General features: G+C 39.1%; 1 protein-coding gene across 2 annotated transcripts in view; it reads left to right on the forward strand.

The window, feature by feature from the left end:
- The window catches only part of LOC109852945 (Krueppel-like factor 6), a 144037-nt gene that overhangs the window by 125156 nt on the left and 2858 nt on the right, over positions 1 to 16023 (forward strand). For both annotated transcript variants that reach the window (XM_020424589.1, XM_020424588.1), the window contains exons 2-3: positions 6489 to 6825; positions 9604 to 9815. In XM_020424589.1, the coding sequence (XP_020280178.1) occupies positions 6749 to 6825; positions 9604 to 9815 (289 nt within the window). In that variant the 5' untranslated portion in view covers positions 6489 to 6748. The remainder of the gene's footprint in view (positions 1 to 6488; positions 6826 to 9603; positions 9816 to 16023) is intronic.

Here is a 16023-nt window from a genome sequence, read left to right on the forward strand (position 1 = left end):
GAAGAATTATTGGAATTTAAAAAAAATTTATCTTTATTCAATTCGCTTTTTTTTTACATCGCATCACGTGTGTGAAAAATGTATTGAGAAATTATGAAGAGATGTTATATCACAAAACGCGATAGAAAGAAACAGTTTATTTTTAAAATTGATATTGTTTGATGATTTGTAGCAAGAGTTGACATCCGAAGTTCACAAAGTTCGATAGCCGGGATTTCGACCTCTCGTGACCCATTTTAATATTATTATTCGTGACTGGTTCTGGCGACTGAGGACTGGATCACGTGATTATAAGATTTTATATTGCTAGTGCATCTGCGGCGGTCTTCTCGATTAATCGAGAGCAGCGGCTTTTAACTCGGACTCTGTATTTGTTAGTACCCATAATGCGCTCTGATCGCTATTCTCCAATCTCTTTCTAGTTCACGCATCAACCGCGCGATTTTCTTCTATATCATACAGCATAGCGCACATAGCAAATAATAAGATGTATTCATCCATCTTGATAGATTCCCAATTAACTAGCGTGTGTCTTGTTCCGTTTCTTCGATCTTGCGAGTCTTGTGAATCGAGCTGGCTCATCCATCTGGCCACATCATGCTTTTCCGTACGCTCGTGGCTTCTAACGCTCGCATGCGCGGACGTTTATGCTTGATCAGCGTGGGTGGAACAATTCAAATGCTATGCCCGCAAGGGACTTATCTCTTTAAAACGGTTAACTCCCGCGCTTTCACCTAGATCATGTGTTCTTCGGTCGCTCGTTTAGTGTTGATTTTTATCGCGAATAACAGTATTGTCTCCTGAAATATTTTTCTGCGACTCTAACCGAACAAATCTTGTGTCATGTGATTATCGGAATTTTACGTTAAATGCTGTCTGATTTCATTTTTTTTTAGTTTATCATAAATATACAGATATATATATATACACGATAAAAATACTTACATGTTTTTGTGAGAATTAAATAAACGCAAATTTATATTTTTTGAGATAAGATTGCGTTTTTTTTTTTTTAGAATTAAAGTTCGATTGCATTGCGGTTTATGACGTGCCGATAATATATAACATACACATGTGCCAATATGATTTTTGTTACAACGTTACGCGGCATTTTCATCTTCTCTCACAAGAGAGAACCGCATACGAATAAAAGTTATTACATTAACGACTGTAAAAAAAAAAAAAAACTTATTCGCATGTACATGCGCGCACCATTACTTTTGATGGCGTGATATTTACGACGCGTATAAAAAAAGATACACACTTGGGAGACACGATAACGAAGGAGCAATTTATCGCTGGGCAACGGCGGTGTCGTAAAAGTATAGCTCTGAAATTAATTCAACGCGCATATACATAAATCGATTATTACTTACCGATACATATCTTAATCTGATGTCGTCGCGCTTTCGCGTTTTACACAGACACAAGTTTCTCTCTGTTTCTGATATCTTCCGGATTATTAATCAATTATTACTTTGCAGCGTATACGTCGCGCGTTTGCGACTCACACATTAAAAACACATTAATCGATAACATTGTTAAAATTTCCAAGATATATAATACCGTTATTCGAAGAGAAAACTAAATTGTGCAAACACGTAAATTCGCACAAGTTTAACTTGGCGTTTTTTGAAAAAAAAACTTATAAAATTGTTTTTTTTTTTTTTTTTATATATTATCTTAACCGATTGATCTATCAATCAAGCTCGTAGTTAGGTAACGGACATTCGAATTTCACACCTCCCTCATCGGATCGTCAAGCATCTTGTCTGCGCGATTGCTCCATCTGCTATCATCAAAAGTGTTGTTTCGTGATCTCGGTCGGCGAATTGGCATATTTTAATTGCGCGTTTCCGCGTTTTACTTTCACCACGCTATATAATTACGCCTTTGTCAATTAGTGTGCACGAGATGGCGCTTAATTACGATAAAGACACGTTAACGTGTTGCTTGACAAAGAGATAATCATTCATTCTAAGCTTACATCATGGAGTTGCGCGACACAGTCTAAAGCCATAAATGCGACGAAACGTGAACATTTCATTTGGAACGTATTTCTAAAATAGAATCCACGTCCCGAGCGAACATAGAGGCACGTTATTGCGCGCGATGTGTTGAGAGTTCCTGTGTTTTCAAAATATTATAAAGTTATGAACGTTTTTATAATTAACCTGTTGTTTTATGATTTCTTCTGTATTATTTGTTTTAGCTGATGACGATCACAAATATAGTTGATCGAAAACGTTCTTTAATAATTTAAAAAAGAACACGAGTCGAATTTATTCGAATTATCTCTATTCGTGGAATCTCCACCAGCCTGTTATTTTAATTTATTGATTTATTTGAAGCTGAAGTTTTAATTATTAATACAAAGTTATGATATCATTTCTCGTGATTTCAAATCACGCGAGAGGAGATTCGCAAATATATACATATGTACATTTGTCAAGTTTCATATTTAATGAGCCAACAGTAATGTTACATCTGTCACATCGGGATTATACGCAATCAAAAAATAATAAATTAAACATCCACACATTTGCATCTATTTTCTTTGATTATTTCGTATTTATCAGAATTATGTGTGTACACACACACATTATTCAGATAATATATAATATATAATATAATATTTACGCGAACTTTGCGTTGAATACACCTACGAATCTCCAATTGTCTCAGCCCACGTGTATTTTTTTTTTCTTAACTTAAATATCCGCGTGAAAGTTAAGAGCGATCTGTTCGTGGGATCTCGTCTCTCAGTTCGTGGGATCTCAGTCTCTTCTCTGCTGCGTGAATACATATCGCCGATGAACTTACGGCGTCTATCGTGAATAACGTTTAGGCGTTATCGCGCGCGTTATCTTCGCACCTGACGGATAACCGGTACCTCGGTACCGGCAAACCACCGTCGATAAATTTCTTAACGTCGTAGTAGCCCCCGCGGCCACAGAGAGGATGAGAAATAATGCTCTACGATTAATCGACGCGAGTCCGGTCCGCTAATCTGCGCGCTTCGCGGTGTGTACGCGCGAGCCCGGAAACTTAATTGAAAACTTCTATCGTCTAACGAGTTCCGCGACGCGGGTGGCATGTCCACCCACCTTCTTTCCGTTTGCGCGCACGCGAGCGTTCGCGCATATTTCCGCGCGCCTAATGCGCCCACCCGCTGGATTGTACAATGTACGATAATCGATGTTGCCGCCGGAATAAACAGGATGTATAGTATGTTGATCCGCGCCCGTGCTTGTGACTAATAGAGAAATTGTCTTTCTAACGTTATCGCCCGAAGCAAAAATGCATCGACGTTTTTATATGAGAAGGTACACATTTCGTAGATAAAAGTTTTTTTTTTTTAGAGAAATAAAGTACAGTTGTTTATCAATATTGTATATTACTGTATAAACATTATATTATCTGTATTGCGTTATATTTATATTGTTTTATGTATATTTAAATGTGTGTCTAAATTTATACGCGTCAGTGATGATTTATGTCACGTGCGACTCCGAAGTCACTAGCGAAGTCACGAACGAAACGTGCTGTATCAAACGCGAGATTCTACACAACGAGGGAACTACAGGTCGCGAGGCAAAACGCTTCATCTTCAACGCTCGTTCCCAGCTAATTCAAGATCGATTCTCTCAGTCGATTCAAGCACCACTCTCTTTTTCTCGACGGATTAGCGAAGGCCCCTTTTATTCGCCACCGGACACGCGAAGCGTAATAACCTCCGAACTCCCACTTATCTCTCTCAATCATCCCTCCGGCCTCTCTCGCGCGGCAATCTTTAGCAGCGAGGCATTAATGTTGGACGATTATCCCTCAATTTGGCAGATTCAAAAAAATTCACGGCATACTCGCCCATAAATCGGCGGATTAACCCCGGCGTTTAACATTTATCAATTACTCCTTGACGTTCCCTCGCGCGGCCGCGAGAGCATATACGTGTGCGTGAGAAAAAAAACGATCGAAGGTAAAGATCGCGGTAGGGAGCGAAGAGTGTAAAAAAGGAAAGAAGAAGGTGGTGCAAACTGTAAGGCAAAACATGCTAAGATCGCGTATTATTACCGCTAATGCTTTTGGAGTTAACTCCGTTGCTCAGCGTGAGCGAGCCGATGATATTAGTGGAGTGCAAGAGAGATGATTCTATTGTTGGTACAATAATCAAGAAAAAAAAAAGAATACGAATTTCAAACGTGCAACGAGATACATGTAGCACACAATTAATAATAGCAAAACATTTATATATACAAATTATTTATATATACAAATAATATACAAATAATAGAGATTGTATATAATAGAGATGATTTATATATACAAATAGAGAGATTGTTGATTGTCAAAAAACATACTTGAATCGAGAAACAAAAATAAAGGCTAAACATGGGAGAGAAATTATAGCTCTTCGAAGAGCTCTGTCAGATCGTTTCTAGTGACGACTGCGTGCTCTATTAGGTAGTGAAGATCATAGGCCTGAACTAGAACCACGAGAAGAGTTAATGGTCATAACGAGACGTTTGTGGAACGAGACCTCGGAAGAGGAGAAAAGTGTCCGAAGTATAACGGCTAATTAAGCGAAGCCGCCCCACAGTACGCCCAGCGCAACGAAATTACGCTTAATAATACTACGTCGTAACTCAAGTTAACTGAATTTATAATGATTTCTTGATATAAGTCCAAGAGAGAGAGATGGCTCGCGAGATTCTATCATGACCAAAAAATCGATAATTGATATGTAAAAAAATCGAACAAGTAGACAGGAACGTTTAAATGTTTGTCTTGTTATTCTATCATTATCAAAAAATCGATAATTGATATGTAAAAAAATCGAACATGTAGACAGGAACGTTTAAGTGTTTGTCTTATTATATATAACTAAATAACAATCAATTTGCTTTTTTAACGTAAATGTTTATACTTAACACTTCCTGTTATTATCAAATAACTAGTAAATTCTATATTTTAATTTTACGTCATGTTTTTAAATTACGATTAAATTTACGCGGCGCTAATTACCCTGTTTATTAGCAAACAAGCTTGCAAATTACAGGATGAACGATCAAAGCAGCAAGTTCTATATAATCAAATGAAAGACGCTTGTGGTCAAAATATTGTCAGCAGTACAATCGGCAACGATCTTGCGAAGTTGCCGCATCTTCCTGTTCGATCTCGCAAATATATTGGCCTTGCTAACGCGACTACTAATTAGTAACAGCAATGTCACGGACAGTTAACATGCTTGTCGGCTGGTTTCGCACGAATCGCAGAAGAAGTAAGTGCAGCGGTTCGTTGCAACACCATCGCATCTGCGATATCAACAACGGTCAGAGGTCGGCGAGCGGTCCCTGCGTATAGCGAAAAGTAAATTGCAACATGACGCAGTAATAAACTGTGGTCGGAAAGTTTGAAGAAAAAAAAAATGTAAAATTACACGCAGAGAACACTTCGCCTATTGAATGTACTATATGTAAGTTCGCTAATGCCGCGATTGAATTTATTTATTATTAATTCGCATTTACCGTAATGATAAACGAAACGTCACAAATCAGATCGACTCCGTACTAATTCGCTAAAAGAAGATTATGAAGCGATTTATAAACGCGTCTTGACGGGATTACATTACTCGGAAAAGAGTCGAGCGCAAGAAACGTTTGTGCTTCTTTTCTCTTCGTTGATTTATTCGTGAGAGGTTGCATCGTGCTCGTCTCTGACATCGACCTTCGATCCTCGATCGCTGATGGATCGAGGGCACAGTACCGTGATTACCACAGCAGAAGTGGCAAACACATATCGTACACACGAAAGAAATAATACGTCTATCGTTGCTCTCATTATTCGTTTGTATATACTTGCTTACTATCCTTTTCGAACATATCGTGTGCGATTCGTGATTTCCGCTTTGATAGGAGCGGCAATAACAGCAATTAGTTAGAACTTGGCACGGTCTTGACAAAATGTGAGATATATTACATATAATTATGTAAAATATCGTAATTACACACACAGTTAGACGCGGCGTGTGATACCGGTTCTTCGAAATAAAGTTCCAATCCAAAACGAAGACCCGAGTTTCTCTCCTTTAAACAAGAATATCCGGCTTTGTAGAGATTGAATATTAAAATTAACCGTGCGCAATTATGAGTTATTATCATATGGTTTTAGTCGAAAGAGTTCTCAGTCAGAAAATTTATTTCTCTCTCTGCCAATATTTTTCTCTTAATTCTGTTTTTCTGAATACTTACTTAATGTTATGCGTGATTTAGTTATACGAATTTTCACGTTTAAACTATTGAAAAAATTCTACGATAATTTCAAAACGATTAAATAAATGATTTTTTAATAGCGCAAAAACTAGGTTTATTTTTTATTGTGATCTGGAGTTATTGACATTTTTTATAGACAAGCTTTAAGTAATAAACGAGCGAACAATGATGATGAATAGAAGAAATATGACAGGCGCATTTCCGTTTCTTTTGCAGTGTCACCATCTCTGCCACCGTTGGGTGAAACAGCGTGGGATAGAGATCGCGATCGAGATCGAAGCCGGGAGAGAAACCGGGAGTGCGAGCGGAACAGGGTGCGAGAGAGGAGTAGCGAGAACGAGAGGGAACGTCAACAGGAACGAGAGCCAGCGGCGAGGGACGCGCGAGATCGAGAAAGGGAACGCGATCGCGATAACAGACAGGAAAGACAGAGAGACAGAGAAAGAGACCGGGAGAGAGACGTGTCGGTCTGCGTGATGGAGCCACCCGATCCCGTCTTCGTTTCCTCTTCCGCGGCTCTTCTCGCGTTGCAGAGGATAAAAGAGGCTTCTCTGTAAGTATTATTATTCACCTGTTGCGTCTCATCTAACAAGTGTGTATTTTATGTTGCGTGGAGAGTCCGCTGAGAAAGAACACCGAGAAGAATAAGAGAGATAAACTTAAAGAAGCCGTTAAATATGTCTCGCGATTGAGACGCGCAAAATGAAATTAATGATTAGTTTGATACTTAAACATTGCCGCGTCAACGTATAACAAGATCTCGCCAATCAGATTTATTATATAACTTATATTCATCTGATAAAGAGCACGAAGTTTGTTAGAGTGTAACGATGAGAAAGCGATATTAACCTTTAGAGGACCGCAGTGGCCACTATACCGGCCAGAGATAGGTAACTATTTAATGTGCGTGTAAAAATATATAATAGATGTATATATGCGTATATATTAATGTATCTGTGCTTGAGAAGCATGTATTTATATGTACTTGATCAAAGTTGGCGGTGTGCTTATTACATCAAATTAGACGTCGAACTCAGTATGTATGTATTCTACTTGTAATACTGCATCACGCGTAACAGCTTGTGTTTTGAAAATTTTCACACAAAAGAAACATTACCGTAAATTCCTATGCACAAAATATAAATTAATTTATAATTTTATTTTTCCATTTCAAAACAAATAAATAGCGAAATCAAAAAATACAAAAAAAAAGATGAAAAAAATAAACTATATAAAAGAAAAAAATTAAAAACTACAAAAATAATATTAAAAAATTATAAAACAAAAAGGGAGCTACATAACACTTTCTACGTCCACGCCGTTAGCTCTGGGTAACGCTGAAGGAAAGTTTCATATATATGAAATGTAATTACTGTTATTCATTCAGACTCATTTAAGTTGGCAACACACTGTTTCTGTGTGTAAAAGTTTGACAATCTGACATTAAAAAACCCTCAGAACCGCTAAAATTCAAATTTTGAAAATTTTCAACATTGGCCACGTTGTTAAGGACCTCGTTCTCTGGCCACTATACAGTGGCCAGCAACAAACTCGGAAACTTTGCGCTACATGTGGGTTCTATATATGCGTACATTTTTCGCTAAAAAAAAAAAAAAGTTCAATATTTTGACGGAAAAATGCCGGTCCTCTAAAGATTAAACGATGGCAAACTTGCACAAGATAGAGAGAAAACAGCAGGACACACACACATCGCAAGCACTCGTTCACGTGGTGTCAATGCTTACGTACCGCCGTATTTCATCGAATGCATAAGCACGTACAGGGTTAATAGGACGAGTTCGTGAGTCCGCTGTAAATCGTGTTTAATCTGCTCTTGCTCGCGCGCGACCGTCATTTCCATTGTACTCGATTCTCCCGATTCATCTTTCGTATCTCGCTTCTAGCCCCTGACACACACTAGAAAATCGAATAATCTCTCGTGATCGCCAGGCGCACATACCAGGCGCTAACAAATCTCATCTCGCACGTTTCGTCACGATTTCTTTCGCGCGCTAAGTAATTTTCGCTTCTCTCGCTCAATTAGCATACGACATAGGTTTATAAGTTCGTATACCGTGCAAATGAGAGATATAAATTTTATTTTGCGTCTCTTATGTTTCTATTTCTGTGAAAGTGTGCATTATCAAGAAGATACAAGTTACATTACATTCACACACAAATACTGGTACCCGCATGTCAGCAACGCGGCCGCCCTCTATAAAAAAAATTTGCAACAAACTCGCGGTAATAATTCACGGTAAATGTACTTACCATGTCAGAAATCGCTCGTGGCAGATTGTTGATTGGTGAACAGAGACCAACAAATTATGTATATATATATACGTACTCAAGCAAAATCACGAAAAGGAATAATAATGCTATTATAGCTCGTTAGAAAGCTAAGAATAATTAATTTTCCGTAGCGTTTGTATCTCTCAATAGAGAAACACTAATGAACAAAGTGCTTTTTGAAAGGTAGAGCGAACTAGACGCGAATTATCGGGGATTAGAAACGGATTTGCGTCAGTTCGCGCAACACGCGTTCTAGTTTGTGGCGCGAATGGTACGAGAGAAGTCCTCACGTGACGTCGATAAAATACGGCGAAACTAAGGACGCTTCACCGATGCCGTTTTCATCAGCTGAAACCTTCTTGAATCTTTGATTCGTAGATGGCGTAGATCAATATCGTTAAAATTTATGTTTTGGCGAATTCACTTTTAAAAATTTATTGCTTTAATTTTTTGCGTAAAATTGTTAGAATATATATTCGTTCTGGTCAAATAAAAACCTTCGAACCCTCGTAAACTTACATAATCAATTCAGACTCTGTCTCTCTTGTCGATGTTTGTCTGCAATGGCCGGTGATATTTTGTTGCTGCGTCAAATTGATCGGTACTAATACGGTACACTCTAAGAAACACAAGTCGATCTATATCGTTACCACGTACGAGTTTCGCGAAAAAACAAGTTCTACCAGAATTCAGTGTGTCAAGTTGAGATTGATCGAGCTAACCGATACACCTTTCTTGTTTCCATCGATCGAATCGATCGGTCCGGTGCTATTCGATCGACTGCGCACTTTCGGAATCGCTCAATTTTACACAAGAAAAAGGCAAAATTTTAAAAACAAATTAAATAAAATTTTGTAAGTGTTGAAGTGTACACAATTTATTTATTTATTTTTTTTTTTAACTTTTTAAAAATCAGTACAAGTATAGTACAGAAGTAAATATGTATATATATATATCTATAATTGAGATATTTAGTGTAAAAACACTGCTTTTAAATGTTAATAATTTCCTTTGGGAATTTTTGTCTGTCTAATTACAGCGTGTTTCACAAACGTCCGGCGCTATCGCCAGGCATCGGTCTCGGTGGTAGAGGAAACGCCGGCGTTGGCGGAAACGGCGGCAGTTTAGGTGTTGACGGTGAATGCGGTGACGCGCTAAAGAGACGCAAGGTTCATAGATGCGACGTCGCCGGCTGCGATAAAGTTTACACGAAGAGCTCGCATCTGAAGGCGCACAAGAGAACTCACACCGGTAAGTTAACCGAAGAAAAATCATGAAAATCACTTGTTTTTCCACATGTTCAATTATCTAATATTGCTTTACCAACACATCGCCACAGTCCGCGCGAGTTTAAATCAGGACGTACAACGCGCGACTCTCCTGCGCGCGCGTTTGCAAGAATAACAGACGCACACATTAGCGTGAGGCGTCGTGTGCTATTCTAAAACTTTTCACGTGCGTGATTCGCGATCTGTCGAGGTCACAAAGATCACCGACACATTCGCACGCTAGGATTCACGAGCGCGAAGCCTCGTGGAAATTCGATACCGTTCCGAAGCGTCGCCGAGAAGGTACCTCTGTTCCGAAGGAATTTTGCACTTTTATTCGCTTTCGTACGGGCGCCCTCGTTGTATATACACCCGGTCACGGCCATTTATTATCGCGTCACGAGAACTTGGAGGAGGTCGCACCGTTTCTGTTCCGTTCCTGACCGTGTGCATATACGACGGCGGTGGTTGCTGCAGGAATTTCCGGTGGATAGGTACCTTCGTGAAGGCATCGCCGCCGTCTGGTGAGGGCAGAGGCGGCGAGGAGAGGGCGTGGTCGTGAGAACCAGGATCTTTTGTCTGGTCCATGATTCAACCGAGACGCGGCGCGCGATCGCGGTTCTCAACCGCTCTCAGATGGAAAATTCTCAAGTGGATTTTCTTATGTTGCCAGTTTCATAAATTCACATGTAGTTACTTTCGATAAATTTAATGACAAAGAAATATAAATATTTTTGTTTATTGAAACAAAAACAATGTTCTATTGAATAAAATATAAAATTGTTGTACAAATATATAGGTACACAATTATATTTTCCGCCGCAATAAACAACATATTTACTATGTAAAATTTGTAACAGTTCTTATTGCGCTTTTTACACAAAAGAGAAAACGTTTTGTAACTTTTAGAGTTTATTTCTTTATTTTGCTCGGATGTATAGAAGTTATGTCTATTTAATATTAAATGAGTTACGAGAATGTGTAGATAGGTTTTACTCTTCCGTATGGAAGTTCCATGTGCCATATTTCCGTTGCAGTTTCTTCTTGTTACTCTGATTTCCGTGGAGAGAAACTCGCTTTGCGAACATCGGAACATGCTTCGCGCATTAGAGTGCCATTACGGTACGACGGGTTTACGAAATTCCCGGTGATCGGTCGGCTTGTGAAACGAAAGACCGTGACTCCGACGTACAATCTGGTTTTGTGTATTACGCGCTTTGTTTCGGCTAATAATTGTTTCAAAGATTGGTGTAACTCCGGTTTGTAGCGTCGAACCGACATGCCGCCTATTCATCATTCTAACACGCCGCGCGGTGTCGTGCGACTATCGAGAGATATCCCGACTAAGGCGGGTACCGTCGTTACCCTGAATGTGGGAAATGCCAATTCATTGATCACCGTCATTTATACTACACCGCGGCATATAACTCGTTCGCAAATCGCGCGCGATCATGACCGTCGTCGTGAAGCCGACGGGAGCGATCGTAAAATTATCCCGTTTCGAGAAGTGGAAGAACTGTGGCGGTCAACAATTTGCGATTCTCAATTGGCGTTTTTATTCTATTCTGAACATATAACTTCCATTAAACTTACGACTTTGAAAAGCAAAAGAGACGCATAACAATTTCCCAACAAAGTGTTAATAAGAGATCTGTATAGGGGACGAGGTATAATTTTTTAATTGAGGAAAATTATGCGCCGTGTTGAACGTTGTTCAATTTGAACGCACCTCATTGACGACGTAACGGAACAATAACAGCCTAATATTACTTCTATAATATTGATGAATACAGAAGCGTATCTGACGCACGTTGTTGCGTGTAACGAGAGTTGCACATTACAGGTAGAGAATCATAGCTCATTATAGGGTACACACGGTAAATCGCCCTTGCACGATCATATAATGAGAGATGTTTCCTACGTCCATTAACGTACACATAAAAAAAACTCTTTATCTACTTGTGAGAAATCGCACAGTAACATGTGTATCTACAGGGTATCTCTAATTATCGCATTTCCCTCGAGACTGATTTCGCGTGAGTTAAAAATTATGTCTGCCGCTTATTTCAAAGATATCGTTATTTTGTAAATCCCCGGGAGTTTTCGCAGATTACGCAGATTTTGATCGAGTCGATAAAGTTCTTAACAAATCGTTATTAAAAAGGAGCGATATAGAAATTTAAATTTATTTTGCAATCGATTTCAGGTTTTGCGGTGAATGATGTGCGTAGAAAATGATCGAGAATTAACACGATTTCAAATTTTGCATTGAGAGAAACATATAATCTACGAACGGTAATAATTTATTACTTTAAATTTTTTAATAAAAATAATGAATTATAATGAATCACTTAATTTCTTTTATCATGTTGTAATTTGGTCAATTGATCAACATGTAATAGCGTTTTTTTAAATAATTTGGTTTACACATAATTATTGTTATGTAAAAAATGAATGAATCGCGCGGATTTTGATCGATCGGAAAAGAAAGAAGAAGCTGAGAATCACTGTGCGTAACTATCGGAATATAGGCTCGGTGTCAGCCTGACTGGCGTGACCCTTGATAGACAGGAGGAGGTTTGGTGAGACCTCGTGTATTAATTAAGGCAAATTAGCCTTGGCGTAAGCCGGACAGCGTCTGTCGATCGGTTCCGTGTATCGAAGGATACGCCGCTGATCACAGGCAGCTCGCTTTGTGGATTTCTCTGCGAGATGGTGTAGCGCTACGGGCTACCCTGTTATTAACAATGCACTTATGCATCTAATGCCGAAGGCATTGGCGATTACCTACGCTAGGTTAACGATTTCCTGATGAGCACACGATCCTTCGCATTGTTCTCGCCGCTCATTGCAAATCGTTGTTGCAAATCGTCGTTTTGCTCTCTTTTCCGCGGATAGCTTTTCCGTGATCATACAACCACGTGATCACACATACGCACCGTTAGGATTCACTTTCATGCTGGATAGCACTCGTAACAATGGCGATATATGTGTCAACGTGCGCTCTTGGTAATTCGTAACGCGCGTTAATTTTAAATAATTCAAAAGAATCAGATAAATTTCAGCATTTGTTCAGGCGATTAATTAATACAATGCATTATGTTTTCAAGAAAAATATCCGTCATTATCATCATCATCATCATTATCATTATTATTATTATTATTATTATTATTATTATTATTATTATTATTATCATCATCATTATTATTATTGACGAGAGAAAAGCAAATTTAATCACACGTTTTTGCAACTACGGACACATAACTCGAGAAGCGCGTGTACACATATCTGCATAGTTTCAAGCTGTATCTGAAACATTCAAAGTCCTATTACAGTCGAACTGACATCATGTATAAAGCATTGCATCTATATGAACGACACGCTTTATCTTTTTTTTTTTTTTTTTTTTCAAACGTTCTATTCGCGCTGTTAGTTCGCTCCTCATTACCGGCACGCATCATGTCGCTTATAACTATGCGTTGGAGCAACTTTCTCACGTGCCGTGATGTGATAATTATACGCTTCGGATTGCAAATGTCTCGAAACGTACGGCTTCGTTAACGTCGATATTCGAACGGTAGATCCGCAAGATGTATTATACAAGCTGTCTAATTACGCGATCAACGGTACCGTAAACTTGATTGATACGGCAAATATTGCGTACGCGACATGGCTCGATCATTTTTTTTTTTTTTTTTTTTTTTTTTCACACGATGTTTAATGAGACTTCTGTAAAAAAAAAAAGAAGAATGTAGAAAATGTCACATTATCGTAAATCGCTTGCAACTTGCGGTTGATATATGGATAAAATCTTGTGTGTTTCGCAGATATATCACATTACGCGGTATTACCATGTATTGTCTTCAAAGTTTTCGCTCCCTGCGTGACTTTTAGCAGGCGTGTCTCAAGACAAATAGGCTCATCTATCTCTCTATCTCCTGAAGTATAACAAAGAACACACTGTTATGCGATAATTAAACGATGTCTCTCTGCGTACTTTCTTGCATGCCTGATGAATGGATCGCGGCGCGCATCTGCATCGCAAACGAACGGTGCATTGTGTCCCGCGGTTAATGGTCATATTTGTTCCACTCGCGAGATAGATTATAAAAAAGACTAGAATATATAAAAAATATATTTAAAAAGATACGACGTAACATATGACGTAATATTAAATAAAAGAATAAATTAAAAAAAAAATTCAAGTAAATAAAACTTAGCGTGACAACAATTGTTACGTACTTTCTAAATTAAATAATTATAATAGATTTTTGAGACGTACGTGCTTCTCATTTCTAACTGCAGTTTTTCTTGTTAATACGCAAACGAACACAGCTAATCTCTCGCTATCGCAGTTGTGAGTAAGAAGAGAGGAGAAATAATAACGCGACGTTAATCTACGGCGTAATAAACGCGCCCGCAAAACTTGCTATCGAAATGCATTAATAACCGAAGAACTAATACACACGATATGCTCCTTCGTTGCTTATCGATCGATATTACGTACATAAGGCTCGCAAATGGACTAATTACTCGTGATTTGCGCAACGACCTTCTCCGTCATTAGTCGCTCGCATATCTCCGGCGCGTTGCGCAATGATATTCACTTGAATAAAGGCGCCGGGACGATTAAAATCTAACCGATTTAGATCTACCGCGAAGAAAACATCGTCTTTGATCATTCGTGCGCGCTCCCCCGTCGTTTCGGCCTCTGCGCCTTGATTCTTTCTAGTCGGCATCAAGCGTAGAAAACAATCCATCTGTCTCTTGGTCCTCTCCGTTCTCTCGCGTCATCGTCTTTTTAATTAAAGCGACTTTCAAGAACGCAAACTATATATCTTCTTAATTATCATTCGGTAATTAGCCTCTACGATACTGTCAAAAAAAAGTGATTTTAATATCCCGGAGCAATCTGGCGCGGTTCTACTTTTCGTTCTCGGTGCGACGCGCCGGTATACCAAAGCTGTTTACGGACAATGCGCAGCCACTAACTGTAAACGCACGTAATCCATTTTCCGATCGCGCGGGAACACGTTATTATTTCTTTCTTTTGTTAACAAACAATGAGTTGAACCGGCAGTGAAAGATGAAAAAAAGAAAGCACGCTTTCGTAGAACGTTTCCGTGTATTGGATCATCGTTTCATCTGCGTTCAAAATCACTCGTAAACGTGTGAATAGGGGAACATCCATGTGTAATTCTCCCCCGTAAAATAATCTTGTAGCAATTTCTCCTCTTCGACGCGTCGTGATAATTAAAACGTCTGATTTATAAAGATTAATCGTCTCTAAATGCGTTATAAATAACAAATGTGTGTAAACTATAAGCCGCGTTTTAGAGACCGCGGCCGTTTCTTAGTGGCGAATCGTGCTCCACGACGTGATAATTGTTCCGGCCGTGCTTTAACACCGATCATTTGCAAGGGCAAATACCAAATTAAGGGTTAAACATCGATCCCGCGCTTCTTCGAGGTAATAACACTCTTCATCTTGAACCGTCTGTGACTTACGACCCGCAGCTTGCAAGCCGAGAGCCTCTTGCTGCTCAATTCTCGTTGTCAAGATTCGCGCACGGACTCAAATACAATATAACGATCAAATCCGCGGCGGTTATCGCGAAATCTCCGAAGAGATAGAACATGTCGTCGCCTCCGTCGCTCAACTAAGTTGACCATTACCTTACCGGGTTTAACCGGTCGCGCGCAGTTAATAGGATCGCGAACCGACGACCACCTGATCGTAACGCTCGATATTTCGTCGCTCGATAGTTATTCGTCTTCGTCTCGCGCTGAAGCACGAAGCGGCTGAACTTGATGGCGATTACGTCATCGCCCCGCAACTGATCTGTTTCCATTATATATTTAGAGCATACGGAGAGGCGATTCTTTATCTCGTTTCGGTTCCGTTTCTTCCTGTTTTGCGGCGGAGTTCGTGCACGGCGCATCGTGCATATAATCGTTTTACACATCACGACCAAGTGTTGTTGAAACAGTGTGTGACTTTATAGAACAGAGAGACTCAAAATAATTTCAATTTTTTTACGTTTTGTGAGAATTATTTTACTTTAATTATAAAAATTTTTATTTCCTTCTTATTTTACTTTATTGCTTAATGACCCACGCAACTGAGAGAGAAAACGATATAGCTTTACACTTATTATATATACTGTCGTACATAGAAATTATTTCAATT

The sequence above is a fragment of the Pseudomyrmex gracilis genome, unplaced genomic scaffold (genome assembly GCF_002006095.1).
Source record: "Pseudomyrmex gracilis isolate BER0280 unplaced genomic scaffold, ASM200609v1 scaffold_40, whole genome shotgun sequence".
Taxonomy (NCBI): domain Eukaryota; kingdom Metazoa; phylum Arthropoda; class Insecta; order Hymenoptera; family Formicidae; genus Pseudomyrmex; species Pseudomyrmex gracilis.